Genomic DNA, 18475 nt, shown 5'->3' on the forward strand with positions numbered 1-18475 from the left:
AGTTTAGTGGATTGGGAATATGCAAAGGTTTTTGTGAAGTTCTTGAAAAGGTTTTATGAGGCTACCTTGAAGCTTAGTGCTTATAAGACGGTAACTTCCCATGTAGCCTTCCATGAGATGTGCTCTATTGTTGATCTCTTGAAGAAAATAATGACAAGTGAAGATCCTTTTATGAAAAAGGTGGCCACTTCAATGAAATCCAAGTATGACAAGTATTGGGGTAATATTAAGGATGTGAACCAACTCCTAATAGTGGCTGTGGTTCTTGATCCCCGTTAAAAAGTGGATTATGTCCACTTTAGCTTTGGTGATTTGGAAGAGGATGCTTCCAAAGTTAATGCGATGATAAGTAGGGTGAAGGATCTTGTAATGAAGTTGTACGAGGAGTACAAGAAAGAAGATCCAGTTGTTGCCCAAGCTTATGTGGAGACTAATTTCGAAGGTGAGGGGGAAACAAGTATTGTTGACTGTGATGAAAGGCTTGAAAATTTTATGAGATCAATAAAAGAGAAACAAGTGGTTCAAATTAGGAATGAAGTTGATAAATATTTGTTGGAGCCTCCTGAGAATCCTAAAAATGCTGGGTTTAATTTGTTGGATCGGTGGAAAGAAAACCATCCAAGGTTTTCGATATTATCTAAGGTTGCAAAGGATATCTTTGTTGTCCCTGTATATCAAGTGTTCCATCAGAGGCTGCCTTTAGTGCTGGGAAAAGAATTGTGGATCCTTTTCGGGCTTCTTTGACTCCAAAAACAGTGGAGACCCTTATTTGCTCCAATGATTGGCTAAGGGCTGATGGCTTTAACTTCAACAAAGAACCGACTGAAGATGAATTGGAATTTTATATGACTTTGGAGAAGATGGAGAAAGGTAAGGGCTGCTTTCTTGCTTTGTATTGTTTTTCATGTATTTGGTTTTGTTTTAACTTTGTTTATATTAATTTATGTTTTTCAATGTGGTAGAAATGGAAACATTGCAAATGATTGGAAAAGAAAACATATGTACCAATCATCAACATCAGTCAAGATGAAGGACCATTAATATGTTCCATTACATTTTTTGGAGATATTTTGTTTTTGTAATGTAATGGAACATATTAAACTACCCTTTTGTTTGGTTTGGAATCTAAATTGGGGTTGACTGCTCATGTTTTTGCCTTTAATTTGTATCTGCCATAATGGATGGGAACTAGATGAATGGCATGAATATTGCATGAAGATATTGATGCTCTATAATGGGATTGAACCTTTTATTTGATGATGGATATTTTGGAGGATGAATGGATGGCCAGCTTTTCTATGTATGAGATAGATGGAATGTGCTTAAATATGATTTTTAGTTGCTCAGGTTTGAGTAAAATATCATGTTTTGTGCTGAAAGAAATGGGCAAAATTTGAAGTTAACAAAATTGCCCATTTCCCCCAAACCAAACCAAACCGAACCATAAGGTTTGGTTACCTGAAGTGTTCGGTTTTTCACTTATGTGGTTCGGGTTCGGGTTGGAAAAAGAGCACACCGAAAGTTTCGGTTCGGTGTTCGGGTTGGGCCCAAACCCAAACCAATCCAACCCGAGCCCAGGCCTAACGACGACTAGTAATCGTAATACGCGCACCATGAGACCAAGAGGCATAATTGGAGCCATCCAATTTGTCAGAAGTAATTGGGGTAGAGTAATCACGCAAGGGACGGTCCTCCTTTGGTGTAGACGCACTAGTACCAACCACAACTTTGGAATCATCACCCATGATGGCAGCGGAAAAAACACAACACGAAGCAGATACGACAAACACAGCACAGGCACGGGCACAAGAACCCTAAAAGAAATTAGGGCACACAGTAGAACACAGGTGGGCACAACACACACAGGTCACCAGAAAGTCAGCTCTGATGCCAAGTCAAACAATATGGTAGAATATTTTCAGATATATTTCATTCTCCGAAAGGAGGTATTTATAATACAAGGTTATAACCCTATTAGGGTTAAACTAGTAAATAAGTGAAATCCTAATTACATAATATCTATACAAATGGAAATAAATAAAAATCCTAATAGAATAAGAAGTATCTCCCTAACATAATATTCGTCAGCAAAAGTATCCCTAAGGACATTGATGGGACCTGATTGCTGTTGTGGTCTTTGTTCTCTTTGATATGTACCAGACTGTAATTGAACTTCAGTCTGGGGTTTGGATGCTACATTGACAGAGGAAGAAGCCTGTCTGGATAACTGGTTATGAAGTATAACATCTGTATCTCGTCTGGACTGGCTCGAACCACATTGTAGTTTATAAAGTATTTGTGGTTCACAACGCATTTGTAAACTCTGGACCTGAAAGAAATATGTCCCAAAAAATGAGCAAGTTTCCAAAGCCTATACTGACAAAAAATGAAGCAAAGTTTTGAGTGTTTGACCTGTGCAAACTATCAGCACATTACAAAATTTTGATTTTAAGTTTCTATAGGAAAAGTGTCATTAGAAAGGACTGTAATAATGTGAATGACAGGCATATTATTCACATTACTACAGAGGTTCCTTGTCATATTTTCCTACAGAAAAAAGTAGAGTGGTTCACTAGCTATTGGAGCGAATCGAGAGCATCTTTTTACCCGGTGATGGACTGGTTCCCTGTCTGTGTCACTGGTTACTCTAAATTGTGGTTCAACAATAAGCGTTCTTAGGAACTCCTGGTCATTAGCTGAAAATTCAGGTGGAAACGCATTGTGATCATTATTACTAAGGGAATTTGCAAGCAAAAGATCCCTTGCCCGCTCAAAATAGTCCCCATTTTCTGGTGGCCGAGTATCTTCCTGCATTTGGAACAATAAATAAGTGTTGGTTATTATTTTTTCATCTAATATATATAGTGAATTTGGGGAGGGGAAAATCAAACCAAGGACCCTCGTGTGCAGAGTGAACACTCTACACGCCCTTTGCAGCAAGGGTTGGTTTATTGAATGTCTCTTTTTCAGGAAATTAGAGTCTCACCATATTCATGTCATTTACTGGTTGATATTCGACATCAGATGCATTGTGAGTTTCACCTTCATCACAGGTTGTTGCAACATCAGCATTTTTCACATTATTCTTCAAGTGACAGAGAACGAAGTCCCTCTGCATATAATTAAGTTGGAAAACCAATTATGTAATGAAAGCAGAGGCAATAGAAAATCAAATGAGGTAACTTCTAACGCAAGCCGACATCTCTAAGTTTTTTGCATATTTACATAACAAACCAATTTGGCTCGCAGGTAGGGGTCTCAATTTCGAGCCATCTGTTGATTTCGAAGCTAAATTTCTATAGCACAACATGTATATCATATTGTACAAAAAAGAAAGAGAATGATTACCTGGTTGGCATTAGGATGGGCTTTAGGGATATAATACTCATGCATGACCCAGTTGGTCTTGTCGGAATTGCGAACTTGACCTATGTAAAAGGTCAGAATCCTCTTTTTGCCGATGACGGTTCTTCTCCTGTCTCGAGTCCTGATGTCATGTTCTCTGCCTGTTATCTTCCAAAAGCCTACCTCTGTGGTCCTCTTGGTCTTTTTTTTTGGGGTGTACTCTGGTTGACTGAAGAAGAACCCGCTCTCATCGTCCGGCTTCATCAACGATTTCGCTGCATAGCATAAAACACAACATTTGGATCGGACCCAATTGAGTTTGAGACTGATTCAAATGCAAATTACAACAAGTGAAGTAAGAAAATTGAAGAACTGATATTGTTGATAATTACCAACTAAATCCCATGGCTCGAACTTGAGGATATCAATTTCATCAATGATGCCTTCCGCATGGAAATCCATGCCCTGCACCTTATTCTTCAAATAGTAGTCCACCAGCTCTTCATCTGTGGGACGAAATCTGAACCCCACTGGCAGCGTCAAGTCACCTCCTTCTGCTGCTGCTCTGCTGAAGCTGATCATCTCTGTCTGTCCTATATGAAGAGAGAATGTTACAATTTGTTGATTTGATTAATTCAACTATCTATATGTTTCTGTCAAGTGTTGAGTTGTGAGAGGCAATTGGGAAATTGGAACGCTGGGTTTTTGAGATTAATGCGTTGGTTCTTCTTTTCTAATGATTAAAAACAACAGAACAGTACGGAATTGACTTCCAAGTCTTTGGCTTCCCCTGCGTACTGCTTTGCCTCTGCGGCTTACATGTCTTTGGAATTTTTGTCGTGGTATATGGTGGAGCCCACCCACTCACTCCCGCTCACGAGCAATTCTTTAGTATGACGGTGACATTGATGCTACTAAATACACTCATGTTATGTATGTATAATACAACAATCTTGTACGTATGACGTCAGTCCATCATTTAATAATCTTGTCGATCATCCAAATTAAACCTAGTAACATTATGTAATGATGTGATCGTGAAACCCTTAGTTTTGTATCTCTTTCTATGCCAATATATATATATATATATATATATATATATATATATATATATATATATATATATTTCTTTATTAATCACATCTTTTATTGAAATATGAGACCATTTTCTAGGTGGATTCTATTTAAATGAGCAATTTAATTAGAAAATGCTCTATGATTTTACTAAAACTAGGATTGGCGTACCTAATCTTCCTAGATTGCATGATTCTTTGATGCAACCACGGTCAAATTTAGACTGTTCTTCGGCAGAAAAGAAGCAGACATGAGCCTGCATTTTTTATTTGATTGTGGATAAGTTTCTTCTTGATTAAGTACTTGCAATGTATCATCCAGCATACACATCCCTTCTGATCTTCTACAAACGATTGCCTGTTATTTACCATAGTTCCTCCCTATGCTGCTATTAGTTTTTGTCCTGTCTCTTGCTATGATTTTGAAGCGACAAGTCAAAAGCTAATCACATCATCAAGTCATACTTAGGATTTCAAAAATCCAGTTGTTTCTGGTAATCATAACACGCTACAGCTGACAGCAGCACGCATGTTCCAGCTACTTGCCTGAAAAATTTGGCTAAGGCTGGCAAGAAACAGTTGCGAGAATGAAGAATATCATACAGAAAATTCCCAAATCTAAATTGCTATTTTCTCTCTTTCCCAGGCCATACTTCCAGAAAATTGAATTCACAAACACAAGTAGCCCAGAAGGGACGTTTCTCTGTTGGCTATACACATTCCCTACAGATATGCAATTTTCCTCTCTGCTCTACTATATGTTTATCAACAATTTAAGTATGGTTTATGACTGAGAACACCACATCCTTTCTGGCGAGAGTACAACGGAGAGTCGGGCATGATCAGAAAGAGTATAATCTTCAGGCCATATTCCCTTCTCCGCCTCACGTGGGTACAGAACTGCGTTCTTCACGTTGAATCCAAGGGCGTCCTGTGTGCCTCGTATGGACTCCTCTCTACTTCCCTTAAGGTTTTCCTTTTCCTCTGACACTGTAGATATCCAGATCCTATTCTGCAATGTCAATGGTTTTAGGCACAACAAGATGTTAATAATAGTACTTTGGAATGACTATCACATAAGAGGGCAATGCTAATGCAAGTTCAAAACTGAAAATATATGAAAACAATATCCCACAATTTATGCATGCAAGGTACCTTAAATTCTTCATAATCAAGAACACCGTTTGCATCAACATCTGCTTGGATCCAGAGATCCCTTGTCTCCTGGAAACCCAGTCCCGAAGGATGACCAATTAAATTAACCTGCAAAATGCCTAAATGAGAAAGTCTTATCTTTCCATTTGAACTTTATTTAGTTTATTGGCTAATAGAACGAACCTGATGGAGTGCTTCACCACGGCTATCACCCTTCAAAAAGGCAAATGCATCATTTTCAGCCATTGAAGCTTTTCGGAGCTGGCGCTGGAAACCCCACAAGGAAAAAAAGAAAAAGATAATCAGCATAGGATGTGGAAACTGTCCACACAATTAACCAGAGCTTGCATGCACTATAATATAGAATGCATCATTTTTGAAGTTTTTCAAACAGAGTTTATATGCACTATATATCTTACATGAACTACGAGTTCTCTCCTTTTTGTGGCAAGGAATTAGAAGTAGGTAGAGAAAAGGTGAATGGATGATTTTAAAGGAACTAATATAGAAAATGATCAATGAATTGCTCACCCTTAATATACCAAAAACAGCTTCACACCAACTAGTCTTTAGTGGTTTACGTGAATTATTGGGATTACAAAGCCAAATGAAGTCGACACCACAGATGTTTCCCCTATGATTGCGGTGGCTAACCCACTGTAGGATATAAAATACAAATATTCAGTTAATACAACTGATGAGCATTGTGGCAGCCAAGTAAATCACTGACTTAAAAATTGAAATCCAAAAACCACCTACCTTGTGAGCATCTGCATCAGTATATTGATGAGCAGTATCATATGTTGATACAAACCCCTGAGATCTAAGGAATTTGTACACATGGCCACGCTTACTTCCATTCCAGTCACTGCAGCGAGCATTACGCAAAAGAATACAAATATAAGAATGAGCATTCTACACAAAAGAAATCTTTTGTCATGGAACATTAATTAACTAAGAAAGACAAGACAGGAGACTCACCCACAGAGTATGATGGGCATGGGGTTTAGTTTGTTTTCATTCTGATAAGATTCCACAAATTGCAAAATTTTGTAAACCTATTCAAAAGTTACAAGATATGAAGGTTAGTGTGATTCCTAGTGCAGCTATACACCATGATATGCACAAAAGTTGAACTTCATGGAAATTTTGAATACCTGATGCAATCTTACTATAGAGAGACTGGAATCGTGAGGAAATAACAAGTGCGTATTCACAATTAGCATTTCTTGCTGAACATTGCCTTTCTGGTTTTGTGAAAAGGGGGCAGCTAACTGAACATGTAACAACTGAGCAACACGGTCTCCAAAATCATTAAAGTGCAACTCTCGATAGTTTAGAACCCTAAAGCAGTCTCTTCGCACAGCAGTGAGCAAACCTGTATAGAGAAGATACAATAAGTCAAGCCATAGAACATGGAGTAGTACTTTAAACGTTCATTTCAATCATGACATTATTTCTGAGCTATAAACAAATTTGATAACAGTAATATTAGAAACCCATATAACTGATACTAAACTTAAAGACCAGTCTGCAAGTAAGGCACAACTCCTTCGGAATTGCTAGGCTAAAGATAAAATCCAGCTGATATTTATAGCGAACCAAAGGCAGAATAACTCCTATATCTTTGACTTCTGACAACATAGAGGGGTACGGGAGAAAATTGTGCTGGGGAAAAAACATATGAAAGAAAAACGCAATCCAAATGGAAAGTGTTGTGAAAAAGCACGCTGATGCATGAAACATGAATGTTCAACCAATCACATTAAACTAAATGTGTGCAGAAAAATGTAAAAATTTTGTCAGAACTTTCAAGTTATTCAGCATCTGTCTAATATTGAAGTTGGGATTAACATACGAATATGAACACAACCACGAATTTTACCTATGAAACAATGAGATAATGAGATTTAACTAAAATTGAATGATGTCAGATAAGTCCAATGTGATAAAACTGACATTAAGGGATCGATTAAAGATAGAAATATACCATCTCCACGGTTGTTCGTTCGCGCAAGCTTGAAGGTACTATAGCCTGCATCCCCAAGCCTCTCCAGGTACATATTCACAAATTCTTCATTTCCAACCCAAAACTCCTAATTTTGCAAAGCGGGGATAGTCAGCACAAACAGTCTGAAAGGGCCATGCCCTTTAAACCTTAAAGAAGTTCACTTTGTTCACAGATACAAGTCTAGACAGAAATTCAGCAAACAAAAGCAAAACGGTTCGCAAGTATCACCTGGAGACATATAATTGCAGAAGATTCATAGAGCAACCAATCCAAAATCCTCTGGTTCCTGGCCACCCAGAATGCTCTGAACTCGCTCTCACGAAGGCCTTGATTCTGTCTCACACACACCACAAAGAAATTGAGTATACAAAATCAAATAAAGTAAGAAACTTGGCAGAGTTAAAAGCAAAAATGGGATAGAATAAGACCTGTTGATCGAGTCTTTTGTAAATGGGAGCCAAAATATTGAAAGTGGTGCACGAAACTAAGCAAGACCCTGTCAAAGTCTCTGGATTTGGCTCTGTCATTGACGAAACTGATACACAGCCGCTACTATAGCTTCTTGAAAGGCTCTCACTTTCTCTAAGATTGAGCTTCGCAGCATTAGAACCCGCAACCTGAAATTCTCAAATTTTCAGTACCCAATAACTTTCCTGGAAACCAAATCCAATCTAGCCAGAGAGAGAGAGAAAGAGAGGTTTAACATTGACATACCATGTTAAAAAAATCCTTGCCACTGTTACTGTTGTTGATGCAAAAGTTGCTAAATTTGGAGTAGATTTTAAACAAGATTATAAAAGCGGGTGATGGGTTTGCTTCCAAATTCCAATCTTTCCTAAGTTTGTAGTTGCAGTCTGAGATCGAAAAGCAGTGCTCTAGATTGCCATGTACCGTTACTTATAGCAGACGCGTGATGAATAAAGTTCGATGGTTTTGTCGTCCGTGTTGAGGATAGAAAATGAAACCAGCGGCGGTGGTGGGGGCCAAAACCGAAGGTTCTGCTTCTATCTTTAAACGAGAATATGCGGAGGCTGTACAGCTAGACATTGTGCTGTAAAATAATTGCAATCTTATTATAAACCATTCCTCAATTTTATCACTTTATATAATGAAAACAACCATTTGCTTTGCAATATTTGTACCGTACTCCACCATTAACTAGCATTTACTTCTGCTTGAACAATGGATCCCAGCTTACTCATTCTGAGAATTTCTGACGCAAGTGTGACTGTGTAACCAAAAATCCCAATTAGCAATTGGACCATTGTGTGTCTTTTCGATGGACACAAGCAATAATGGGAATCCAACCTAAAATTTCGGATGCATTAATAAATGCGATAAATAATTTAAATTACAAATCTTTTTTAATAAAGAAAAATTTAGAGGGAAATTAACTACTCTCATTATCAACGCCAGGACAAACTTACAATCTCAAGTCGAAAGACTCATATGTGGCACTCAATTGTCAGTTGCCATCAATATAAATTTATATAAGAAATTACAAATCGCAATGTTGGATTTGAACACGGTGGGAAATTACAAATACTTTGCGTATCAAGTTGTCACATGACATTGAATCGAACCCATGAGTGGGGCACAAGCAACAAAAATATATCGCTCAGTGTCACAGAAATCTTTGTACCGAAAGCTTAAAAAAATGCATCTTTATATGTACGGATACATAAAAAGAAGAGTGAACGCGCAAAAGTTGAGAAGAAAGCGTGTCCGTGTTGCTGTCTGTTTGTCGGGCCGTCAGCTTTCTTTCAATCTTTTTCTTTATCAAATGGACTTGCTTAAACTTAAACCACTTGCATTACTTTAATAACATCTCCTCCAAGGACCAAGCCAGATGTCCCATTTTTGCACAGCGGCAATCTTTATACAACGAATGGGAGAACTGAGATTCTTTTTCTTGCCATGCCATAACGAGAAAAAGTAAAAAAGAAGATAGGATTAAGATAGGATTCAATCGTCGACTTATATTGTGTTCTAAAGGATCACTCTATAGTCTACATCAAATCTGTGTGCTCTATAGTTGGCCAATAGGATCACTCTATAGTCCATAAATCATAGTCTCATTCGTCATTAGTAAGAACACTCGAACTTGTAATCCCTTCTAACATTAAAACGAGAAGTATCACTAGACTATCAATTAGTCGACAATTCAAGCATAAAGGCCAGACTTCGAACGTTGTACTTAAGGTTTTTCTAATATAGCACATATATAGAGTGAGTGATAATAATAACAAGGTAGAACAGAAACTTCTTAGATCATATCCAAAGCTGATATAAATATAATTCACAAAAGTTGCAGGCCTTCACCAAAGCTTGTTATAAACTATTCCATAGTAGCATTCGTCAGCATCTTAACAAATACGCACCCTCACCCTCTTTTCTATATATTTATAGACTCAGCTGGGGTTCAAATTCTAATAACTTTGTGTTTTAAAACCTTTTGCTTAGAACCAAATTAAACCCAAAAAATTAAAAATAAAACAAAACAAAAAACTCCACCCCCTCCTACTACTTTGCTAATCCATCACCAATATTTAGTTGCCAATTTGCAATCACCTACCAAACCCAACAGGCACATTCCCTTTGGAAGCAAGTTGCCTCAACCAGTCACCCTCCCTTATTCCTGCTCGATTTTACCTACACACCCACTTGACCTTGCCACGAAATTCACTTCTCATTACAAAATATATCTTCAATTTTGAGGCCATTTTCTATCAATCCCAACCTTTTTTTTTATACTTACTTTTCTTTAGTAACTATAAAAAAATCACAACATCATAAGTCGATTTTTTTTTTTTTTTAACAACATAATAAGTACCAAGAAAATAAAATCCCAATATAGTATTTCTCAAGCAAAGCACATTGGAGAAAGCTTAAGTTGTCAAACTAATAGCAACACCATTTTTTTTTAATACAAGCGATAATCTAAATTACAAGAGGAGGAGGTTTCTCACACACACACACTACCAATATGTCATGGGGATTCGAACCTAAAACCACTAGACTGCAAGTCAAAACCTTTTTTCATTGGGCTAGACCATATTGGCTATAACAACACCATTTATGAAAATAACCTCTGGCTACATTTTTCTTAATATAAATGGTTTCCCTTACAATAAAATAAACCCAATAGCCATGTACGGATGAGGAAACACAAGAATAGTTGGTTGATCTTTCTTCATCCGGTTCACCTTTAGCAGAAACATCTCAACTAACAAATAAGCCAAGTTTCAATTTTTTTAGAGCAAAACCCAACATTCATGTCCTGGGAGATATATACACATATATATAGATGTTTGTTTGTGAAACAAAGGGGCGCAGGAAGAAACAGAGTTTCAAAAGGCTAAAACTGCAATGAATTGGAACGTCTTACGACCTGAATATGCAGCATGGCAACCCGAATGGACCGTGGAAGATATCCGGTTAACATTTCTCAAATGTACAAGATGGCAGGTGGAGGAAACCTTGGATCCGATCAATTGCCCTTACCACTACTTCTGTGACAGTGTTTACCCAGGAAACTACTCGCCTGCTGTGGATTTTCTGCTTCTTTTCTTTGCAGCAGCTTCATACTTGGCAACCCTGGTCTTTATGGTGATACACATATCAGGTAGAGGTCAAAGTTTTAGTCAGTCAAAAAGGTATTTGCTACCTTCCGGTCCAATTGCTCTTCCACTGATCATCTTGGCCTTAGCCAAGGGCCACCGGATAAACTCTGCCTTTCCTCTCTCATGCACCGGTCCAGCAATCCTCCTGCTGGTTCTGATATCTGCTCTAACCTTCGACAATGGAGCAGAAACAGACATCAAGTATGTGCTTTTTGAGACATCAACCATCTCTGGAATTTTGCATGCAAGCGTATACTTGGATTCTGTCATCTTACCCTACTATACTGGTTTTGATGCTCTAGTCTCATCAACTTTTTCAGGTGAGTGTGCATCTTGTGTGTGTCGTAAAGAGGTTTTGATTGTGGGAGGAACATTAATATCCTACAGGGGATGGTCATTGACCACTTTTTTGGTTGTGGGCACCCTGTGTTGGAGGATTATATGCCGACTCAGGGGAACAAAAAGAGGAAAGTTCATGCTGATTAGGTCTTTGCTCGGGAGCTCAAGCTGGATTTTGATAATCATAGATTGTGCTTATCTAACCACAAACAACCCACCAGAGAGATTGGTGTTGCGAGTTGCTGCTTTTGGAGGTATACTTGTTTTGATTTGCCTTTATGTAATCAGAGAAGCATGCACTCACATCACACAACTACATTCTGTGTATAAATGTAGAACAGCAGTTGTTTGCAACACAAGCAAGGTAGAAATGAGAAAATGATAAGAAGAAATATGAGTTTCCACCAATTACTAATCTTTTTCCAACATTCGATACAGAATTTACTGCGAGTCATAGGAATTGAGCAGCACAAAATTGATCTTAAAATACAAAAAATGTTCCAGGCTGATTTACTACTGGCCTCGGGGTAGCAACTATTAGACAGAGATTGCATTCCAGCAACGATAAACTTGAGCAATATTCCAAAGCAAGTCATAAAAAAAACCTCCTCCTGCTAGTGTCCATTTCCGGCTGTAAATCAAATGAGTAGGGGAAAAATATACATCCAACTATGAGTAAGAGATATTATCGAATACTTTCTTAAGATAAAAAACATGAAGTCAATATACTGAAACAAATTAATTGATAAGTGGACTACCTTGTGAACCCACTCATATTCCCCGCCTTTAGTATCAAAGGTCCCATGCTGCAGACTGAGTAGTTTAAGGGTGAAACGAGGGCCACACTCCTGTGTGTTTAAGATGGAAACAGTGTGATGGCAAACCATATATGTTTTTGACAAGGTACATATATAACTGACATTTATAACTGTTTCTGAGAGTATATAAAGACAACTTTTAAATCCATGATTTCATCCTAGTAAACTGCATCCTACGAAGGCCATGTGTCAGTACTCTGCCTTCCTATTTCCATTTGTGAACCACACCAGTCACAGTGAAGGACCAACAAAGCATAAAGATATTTCAAGTAGTGGAGTGAGGCTTGGGCCAAACAGATCAAGATATATAAAAAGAAGTGAGAGGGGAGAAAAGATAAACTGATTGGCACCAACCTGAAGACGGGCAATTACTTTCCCTTGAGGTTCACTCTCACCCTTGGCATCCTTGGTCTTTTTACCTTTTGACTCAGTCTGTTTAGTCTCTTTCGCTTCAAAAATATACCTGAACACATGGCAATGCAATGTATTCATTAGCAAAAGAGAAGCTTTAGAAAAAATAAATAGTAAAATATTTTCTCATTGCAACAACTTAAAAATGCCAAAGAAGCACACCGATGATGCCGGAAAAATATAAAATCTCGCTGGTTGTGGAAAGTTACAACTCGCCGACCAGGAAAGTTTGGTTCTTGTGGGAAAAGTGACTGTATTGATCTGAAGAAAATGGATCAACAATGAAAACCATTAGAAGGGGAGAGGGGGATTAATACCATTCTTATTTAGATATCAAACAGCTATTAAAGCTAATTGTACAGGGAAAAAAATAGAATAGTACGTTGCACTCATTTCAATTTAGACCACGTATGATGAAGAGTGCGCCAACCTAAAAGTGCTAAAATGCAATGCATATAGTTTGGGAGAACATTTTAAACAAGATAAAGGACCCAACCTTCCAATACGATGACCAAGGCGTGTTGTAAAATTGTTTAATACAAGCTCGGGCTCATGACTGGTTGGATTTCCATGATTCTGCAGGTATTTCAAATAAAGAATAAGAAACAAAACAAAAACTCATATATGTACACACTATGTAATACTGTAGTTGAATGAAAATCCAAGGAGACTAGACAAACTGTAGGATGTATTGTTCGAGTGTTTACAAGTTTCTAATATGTATCCACTTTTTACTCTCCATTGGTGAAAAGAGAGAAGTTAAACACCCTTCAGCAGTATGTGCAACAACAGTGTCAACCACTAGTTTTGTCTTGATACAAAAAACGGAATGTGACCAACCTTGATATCCTTGCGTAAAACAAGATTTGAGAGCTTGAAATGGGCAGTAGGTCCAGTAGGTAAGCCAATTATTACAAAAGCATCTACAAAATTATTACAATAGCTGACAGTTAAATAAATTCACAACAAAACAAGAGAAGCAGAAGATAACGCTTCAGTGACTTCACCAACAACCTAAAAGTTTATCATCAGAATAAAAGCCTGCGAGAGCAAGTATTGACAGAAAGATTCTATAGAAACCTCCAGAAAGAGATAGGACCAACCTGGTTCCCTGCGATTGGTGTGAACAACAATTATAGATGTGAAGTCCTTCTTATTTGCAAATTCTACAATCTGCAAAAGATAGAAACATACATATATAAATTGTTTGAATTTCATGTTTTTTATGTTGGAAAGGGGAATTTTTAATTAAAGAGAGCACCTTTTTCAAGTCATAGGTTCCTCTTTTATAGTAGTGTGCATTTGGGATCACTGAAAGTAGTTCCTTTATTAAATCAGGCCCCCTCTGCAAACCCAAAACACAAAAACCATAAACCAAAGATAACCTACACAAATTAGCAAAAAAGTGGGCATGGAGGACAGTACATACAGAAGAATGGAAACGGCAAGTAGTGATTAATATTTTTGGGGTCCTTTCGCGCTTTAAAATCGAACTAAATTCATCGGCATCATTTCCAGCAAACAGCTGCGATTGAACACAATACAAAAATCTGAAATTAAGCAAACCATCATTTTATTTTTCATGCATAAAGAACATCACTTTCAGATTTGCTACATTGCAAGGCAATAAAAGACAAGCAAAAAGCCAAGCACGAGAGAGAAACCTCTTCGTCATCGGGCTTACAAACAGTCTCATCGAATTCCCTGGTGTTCTCAATCGTCTTAGGGATCTTCTTCGCCGGAAGCTACAGAGTGCAATTAGCAACAGCAATTAGCTATATAAACCAAAACTAAAAATCAATCATTAAAATACCAATTCAAAATTCAAAATTACCTCCTCGCCGAGCTCCAGAGCGCGCTTCTCGGCGGCGTCGCGAGCCTTGGCCTTCTTGCGCTTCTCGAGTTTCTTCTGTTGCTTGAGCTTGGCGTGGATCGCCGACCTCTTCTCCTTGTTCTTTATCATTGAGGGCAGAATCTCCCTCTTCTTCTCCATTGGTTGTTCATCTCCTCCTTCACTTTCGCTTCGCTTCCTCTTATCATTGGCCCCCATTTTCCCAATTGCTCTATTGATTGATAGCACACCTTGCTCAGACTCAGATCACCTTCCTCTACCTCACGTTAGGGTTTTTGTTCGGCCACAGTAGTAGCCACTAGGGTTTATCTAGTTATTTCCCTCTTTTATTTTATTTTACTTTACTTTTTGGTGTTTTTTTCCTGCTGGATTTTATTTTATTTTATTTTGCTCAAGGCTGGAATTATTATGTCCTGAATTATAAAATAATAATTCCAACCTTTTGTGTGAATTTTGATACCCTCACTTTTTTTGAGATTTCATTTTCTTCACGTCTTTTTCTATTTTGTGTGTGTTTCTTTTTTTTTTTTAATGAAAAAAAATAAAATCAATATGTGACTGAAAATAAATTCTGACTAAATAAAATCATTTGTAGAATTTGGAAAATATTTAATTTTCTGACTATATTTTATGAAGATATGAGCTTAAGGTCCGGCCCACAACTTTTAGTTTTAACCCAATAAGGAAATTAAAACCATCTATTTTGTAATGTGGTTGCAGCCCAAAAATAACAAGAATACAGATCCAACATCATTCTTTAAGGATCAAAAGCCCCACTAGAGTCCAAACCAGATGAAAATATTGATTGAGGACTCTTAAAAATGTGGCCTCCCTGTAATCAGATTCATCATGATTGAAACGATGGGAAAAGTTATAATGAGGAGTTTAAAGTGAGAAGGTTATTTAAGGAGGCCAATTCTCACCATCAAAACATTTAAAATATTTAAGTCCCATAATTTCTTTATATTTGCTAATGGTGAGATTGACATTCTCAAATAGCCTCCTCACTTTAAACTCCTCATTATAGCCTTCCCGGTCAAGTGACCCCTTATAAGCCATGAAAATGGTTGTGGAGGTCAAGTTTTGTGGCTGGTGCTACCCTTTGAAGGCACCATCTATTCAGCAGCTGCGTGTTTCTTCTTAGATAAAACGACATTGTTTTGGCCTAGTCAATTTTTTTAAAAATAATCTGCCTCAAAACGACGCGATTTTGGCTTAGGTTTTTAAGAATAAAAATAAATAAATGGCATGAGTTAGGATTAATAAATAAATAAGGGAAAAAGTCATTTTGATCCTTATGATTTATTACTTTTACCACAAAAAAAAACAATAAGATCCTTGTGGTTTCAATTTGACCACTTTTTTCCCTTTGGTTTTTGTCCACGGGTGTCGCCTAAGGATTGCCGCCGTGCTGTGCATGTGCCTGTGCCTCCACTTTTACACCATGACCTCTTGTGCTAATAATCTTGAATATCCCCCACTACCTAGAATTATTCTTTACCAAAGGGCAACCCAGCTTATGGATTACCAGAATATTAAAGCCAGACGGTTTAGAGGTTGCAAATTCTACTGTCTTATTTGAATTGGTGTTAGTCTTCCAACATTGAGCTGATCACTATGGTAACAAGTTAAAATACAAAATTACAGAAAGTTATTTGTTTTGTGGCATTGGACCACATTCTGCATCTTCATCTTCAGCTGCTTGTGTATGCTTGATAACAAATAACTTTGGATCATTGCTTTTACCCCACAGTAAAATGTACATGCCAATTATGACCAGGACAGATCCCACCACACTGTTCAATAGGTTAATTATTAATTAGCAACAGAGAAATATAATCTCATGACAGTAAAAATAATATGTTTTGCATCCAAAATATATATAATTGAGTCAACCTTCCAAGATAAATTTGTTCATGAAAGAAAGAGAAGTCCACCAGAGCCACAAATATCTGAATGCTGGGTGTAAATGCTGCTGTGAATAGTGCACCCTTTTGCTTCACACACCATGACATCCCTACATAGCACAACCCTGATCCAACTGCTCCCTGTGTCGAACACACACAAAAATCAAATCGAATCGAATCGAACACATGTGCTAGCTAGGCAAAATTTGAAGGGTGAAGACTGGGCAAGAGATGCAGAAGAAAGAAAATACTCACAGCATATGTGACACTTAAGATCTCCAACTTTCCCTTCATAGCCCACATTGACATGGTGAGGTTCCTCTCAGTGATAAGGTACAAGATGGCTGCCTGAATGGCACCGAAAAACGACAAGATAGCGGTGCTGGAGTATTGAAAAGGGTAGCTCTTGCCAACTTTTGTTTGTATGAGGAACCATGAAGACCACAAGAGGCAGCCTGCCCCCAAAAGCACTGAACCAACTGCCCACCTCTCTGTCTTCTTAGCTGAAGTCATGTTATTGGCATGGTTTTGCATTTGAGTTGTGTCTTGTGAATTAGGGTTTGTTAGTGGCATTCCTTTGTACAATGTCAATGACAAAGCTCCAGCAATGCATATCAGCGCACCCAGGATTTTGGCTATGCCACCCTTGCTCTTTATGTTCACTTTCTCTAGCCTGGAAAGTTAATTAAAGCCAATTATAATGAAGTTAATTGCAGTAATTGTGGTTTAAGTCAGTAATTTATATAGTAATTCTCTTGTTGTTTGTACTTTACCCAAATGGTAGAGCCAATAGGAAGGTGAAAACAGGCACCATGTTGATGAAGGCACAGGAATATGTAGCAGAGGTGTATTGAAGTCCAATAAGAAATAAGTATTGTGTGAATGTTACCCTGAAGGACGTAAGTATTTGCCAAGGATTCTCAATGCATTATATGACAACATCAAATGAAAAATGAGATAAAATAAAATAAAATCAGAGGAACCTTATCAATTGGCAATGCCATTACTAACCCAATAAGAGCACTGAAGAAAAGTTGGCATATGATTCGAGATGTAAGCGCCGGTCTGCTTTTCCTGCAAGAATTCTAACTACACCTTAGGTAGTCGAACGAAACTATTTACACCATATTTACCGACTACGTCTTTCGCAGAAATGAGATGAACCCAAAAGTCATAAGTTGTATCTATACAAACAATATGATCAACAAATATATATGATATGATACATGTAACATTACTCTTAATAGTTCCACAAAAATTTCTGAGCCGAATCAATCGCGATGAGGAATTGAGCAAAGTAAATATAGGTCTTACCTTTCCCAAAAGAAGGCAATAGGTGCCAAGAAAACAGCAGAAATCGACTGTCGGTAAGTAACAATAATCAAATGGTTCAATCCTTGATCCAAAGTCTTCTTCAGAAGTACATTAACCATAGCCAAGGCAAAGTTTATGACCAACATGGCAACAATAGGCTTCCATTGTTCACAGCAATTCATCTTAACTGTTTGTGAGCCTGCCCTCTCACTTCTTTCTGATTATTGTGATCCAAAACATATATATATATATATATATATATATATATATATATATATATAGGCCGAGCAGACCACCCTCCCATATTTGGGGATAGACAGGGTTAAATTCTAGGCATCATTTGAACAGTAGTTGATGCAACCAACTTGCTTTTTTTATATTATAGTTTCTTCACCCCTTTTAGCTGTCCTTCAAATGGAATTTTGTCATAAAGTTAAGTACAGAATCAATTACCAAGCAATCCTACTAGTCTATTAGTGCATCACTATCTATGACCTCAGATAAATAATCAATTCTAGAATTGCGTTTCTAGACTCTGCGAGTTTAGTTTTTTTCCCTGAGTTTCTAATGCTCTATAAGTGACTGTCTGTTTGTTCTTCTCCTTTTCAATGAAAGCTTATTTCGTCC

At 37.6% G+C, this 18475-nt stretch overlaps 5 protein-coding genes across 5 annotated transcripts; 1 reads left to right on the plus strand and 4 right to left on the minus strand.

Moving 5' to 3' along the window:
* Nucleotides 1-1887: 1887 nt before the first annotated feature.
* On the minus strand, nt 1888-4147 carry LOC148296959 (uncharacterized). The gene is made up of 5 exons (XM_021968662.2): nt 3738-4147; nt 3349-3620; nt 2987-3112; nt 2608-2808; nt 1888-2329 (listed from the first exon to the last, which is right to left on the minus strand). Exons 1-5 carry the CDS (start codon nt 3925-3927, stop codon nt 2009-2011), a joined length of 1110 nt encoding a protein of 369 aa, XP_021824354.2. The 5' UTR covers nt 3928-4147; the 3' UTR covers nt 1888-2008.
* An 871-nt stretch (nt 4148-5018) lies between these two features.
* LOC110765536 (putative calcium-binding protein At1g02270) lies at nt 5019-8626 on the minus strand. The gene is made up of 11 exons (XM_021968674.2): nt 8299-8626; nt 8013-8201; nt 7813-7917; nt 7564-7669; nt 6731-6951; nt 6555-6631; nt 6333-6441; nt 6105-6230; nt 5757-5840; nt 5574-5681; nt 5019-5430 (listed from the first exon to the last, which is right to left on the minus strand). The coding sequence occupies exons 1-11, from the start codon at nt 8299-8301 to the stop codon at nt 5203-5205; spliced, it is 1356 nt and encodes a 451-aa protein (XP_021824366.1). The 5' UTR covers nt 8302-8626; the 3' UTR covers nt 5019-5202.
* Nucleotides 8627-10537: 1911 nt separating this feature from the next.
* On the plus strand, nt 10538-11961 carry LOC110765542 (uncharacterized). Its single transcript, XM_088249532.1, has one exon. The coding sequence runs from the start codon at nt 10954-10956 to the stop codon at nt 11926-11928; it is 975 nt and encodes a 324-aa protein (XP_088105658.1). The 5' UTR covers nt 10538-10953; the 3' UTR covers nt 11929-11961.
* Nucleotides 11931-14944, minus strand: MEE49 (Ribosomal RNA processing Brix domain protein). Its single transcript, XM_021968679.2, has 11 exons — nt 14610-14944; nt 14440-14520; nt 14205-14300; nt 14037-14120; nt 13879-13948; nt 13616-13698; nt 13272-13351; nt 12938-13036; nt 12719-12827; nt 12305-12394; nt 11931-12177 (listed from the first exon to the last, which is right to left on the minus strand). The coding sequence occupies exons 1-11, from the start codon at nt 14823-14825 to the stop codon at nt 12139-12141; spliced, it is 1047 nt and encodes a 348-aa protein (XP_021824371.1). The 5' UTR covers nt 14826-14944; the 3' UTR covers nt 11931-12138.
* A 1232-nt stretch (nt 14945-16176) lies between these two features.
* LOC110765543 (WAT1-related protein At3g30340-like) lies at nt 16177-18061 on the minus strand. Its single transcript, XM_021968681.2, has 6 exons — nt 17849-18061; nt 17546-17608; nt 17308-17424; nt 16790-17207; nt 16524-16675; nt 16177-16423 (listed from the first exon to the last, which is right to left on the minus strand). The coding sequence occupies exons 1-6, from the start codon at nt 18028-18030 to the stop codon at nt 16279-16281; spliced, it is 1077 nt and encodes a 358-aa protein (XP_021824373.1). The 5' UTR covers nt 18031-18061; the 3' UTR covers nt 16177-16278.
* Between the last annotated feature and the right edge of the window lie 414 nt (nt 18062-18475).

This window comes from Prunus avium, chromosome 2 (assembly GCF_965620075.1).
Source record: "Prunus avium chromosome 2, drPruAviu1.hap1.1, whole genome shotgun sequence".
Taxonomy (NCBI): domain Eukaryota; kingdom Viridiplantae; phylum Streptophyta; class Magnoliopsida; order Rosales; family Rosaceae; genus Prunus; species Prunus avium.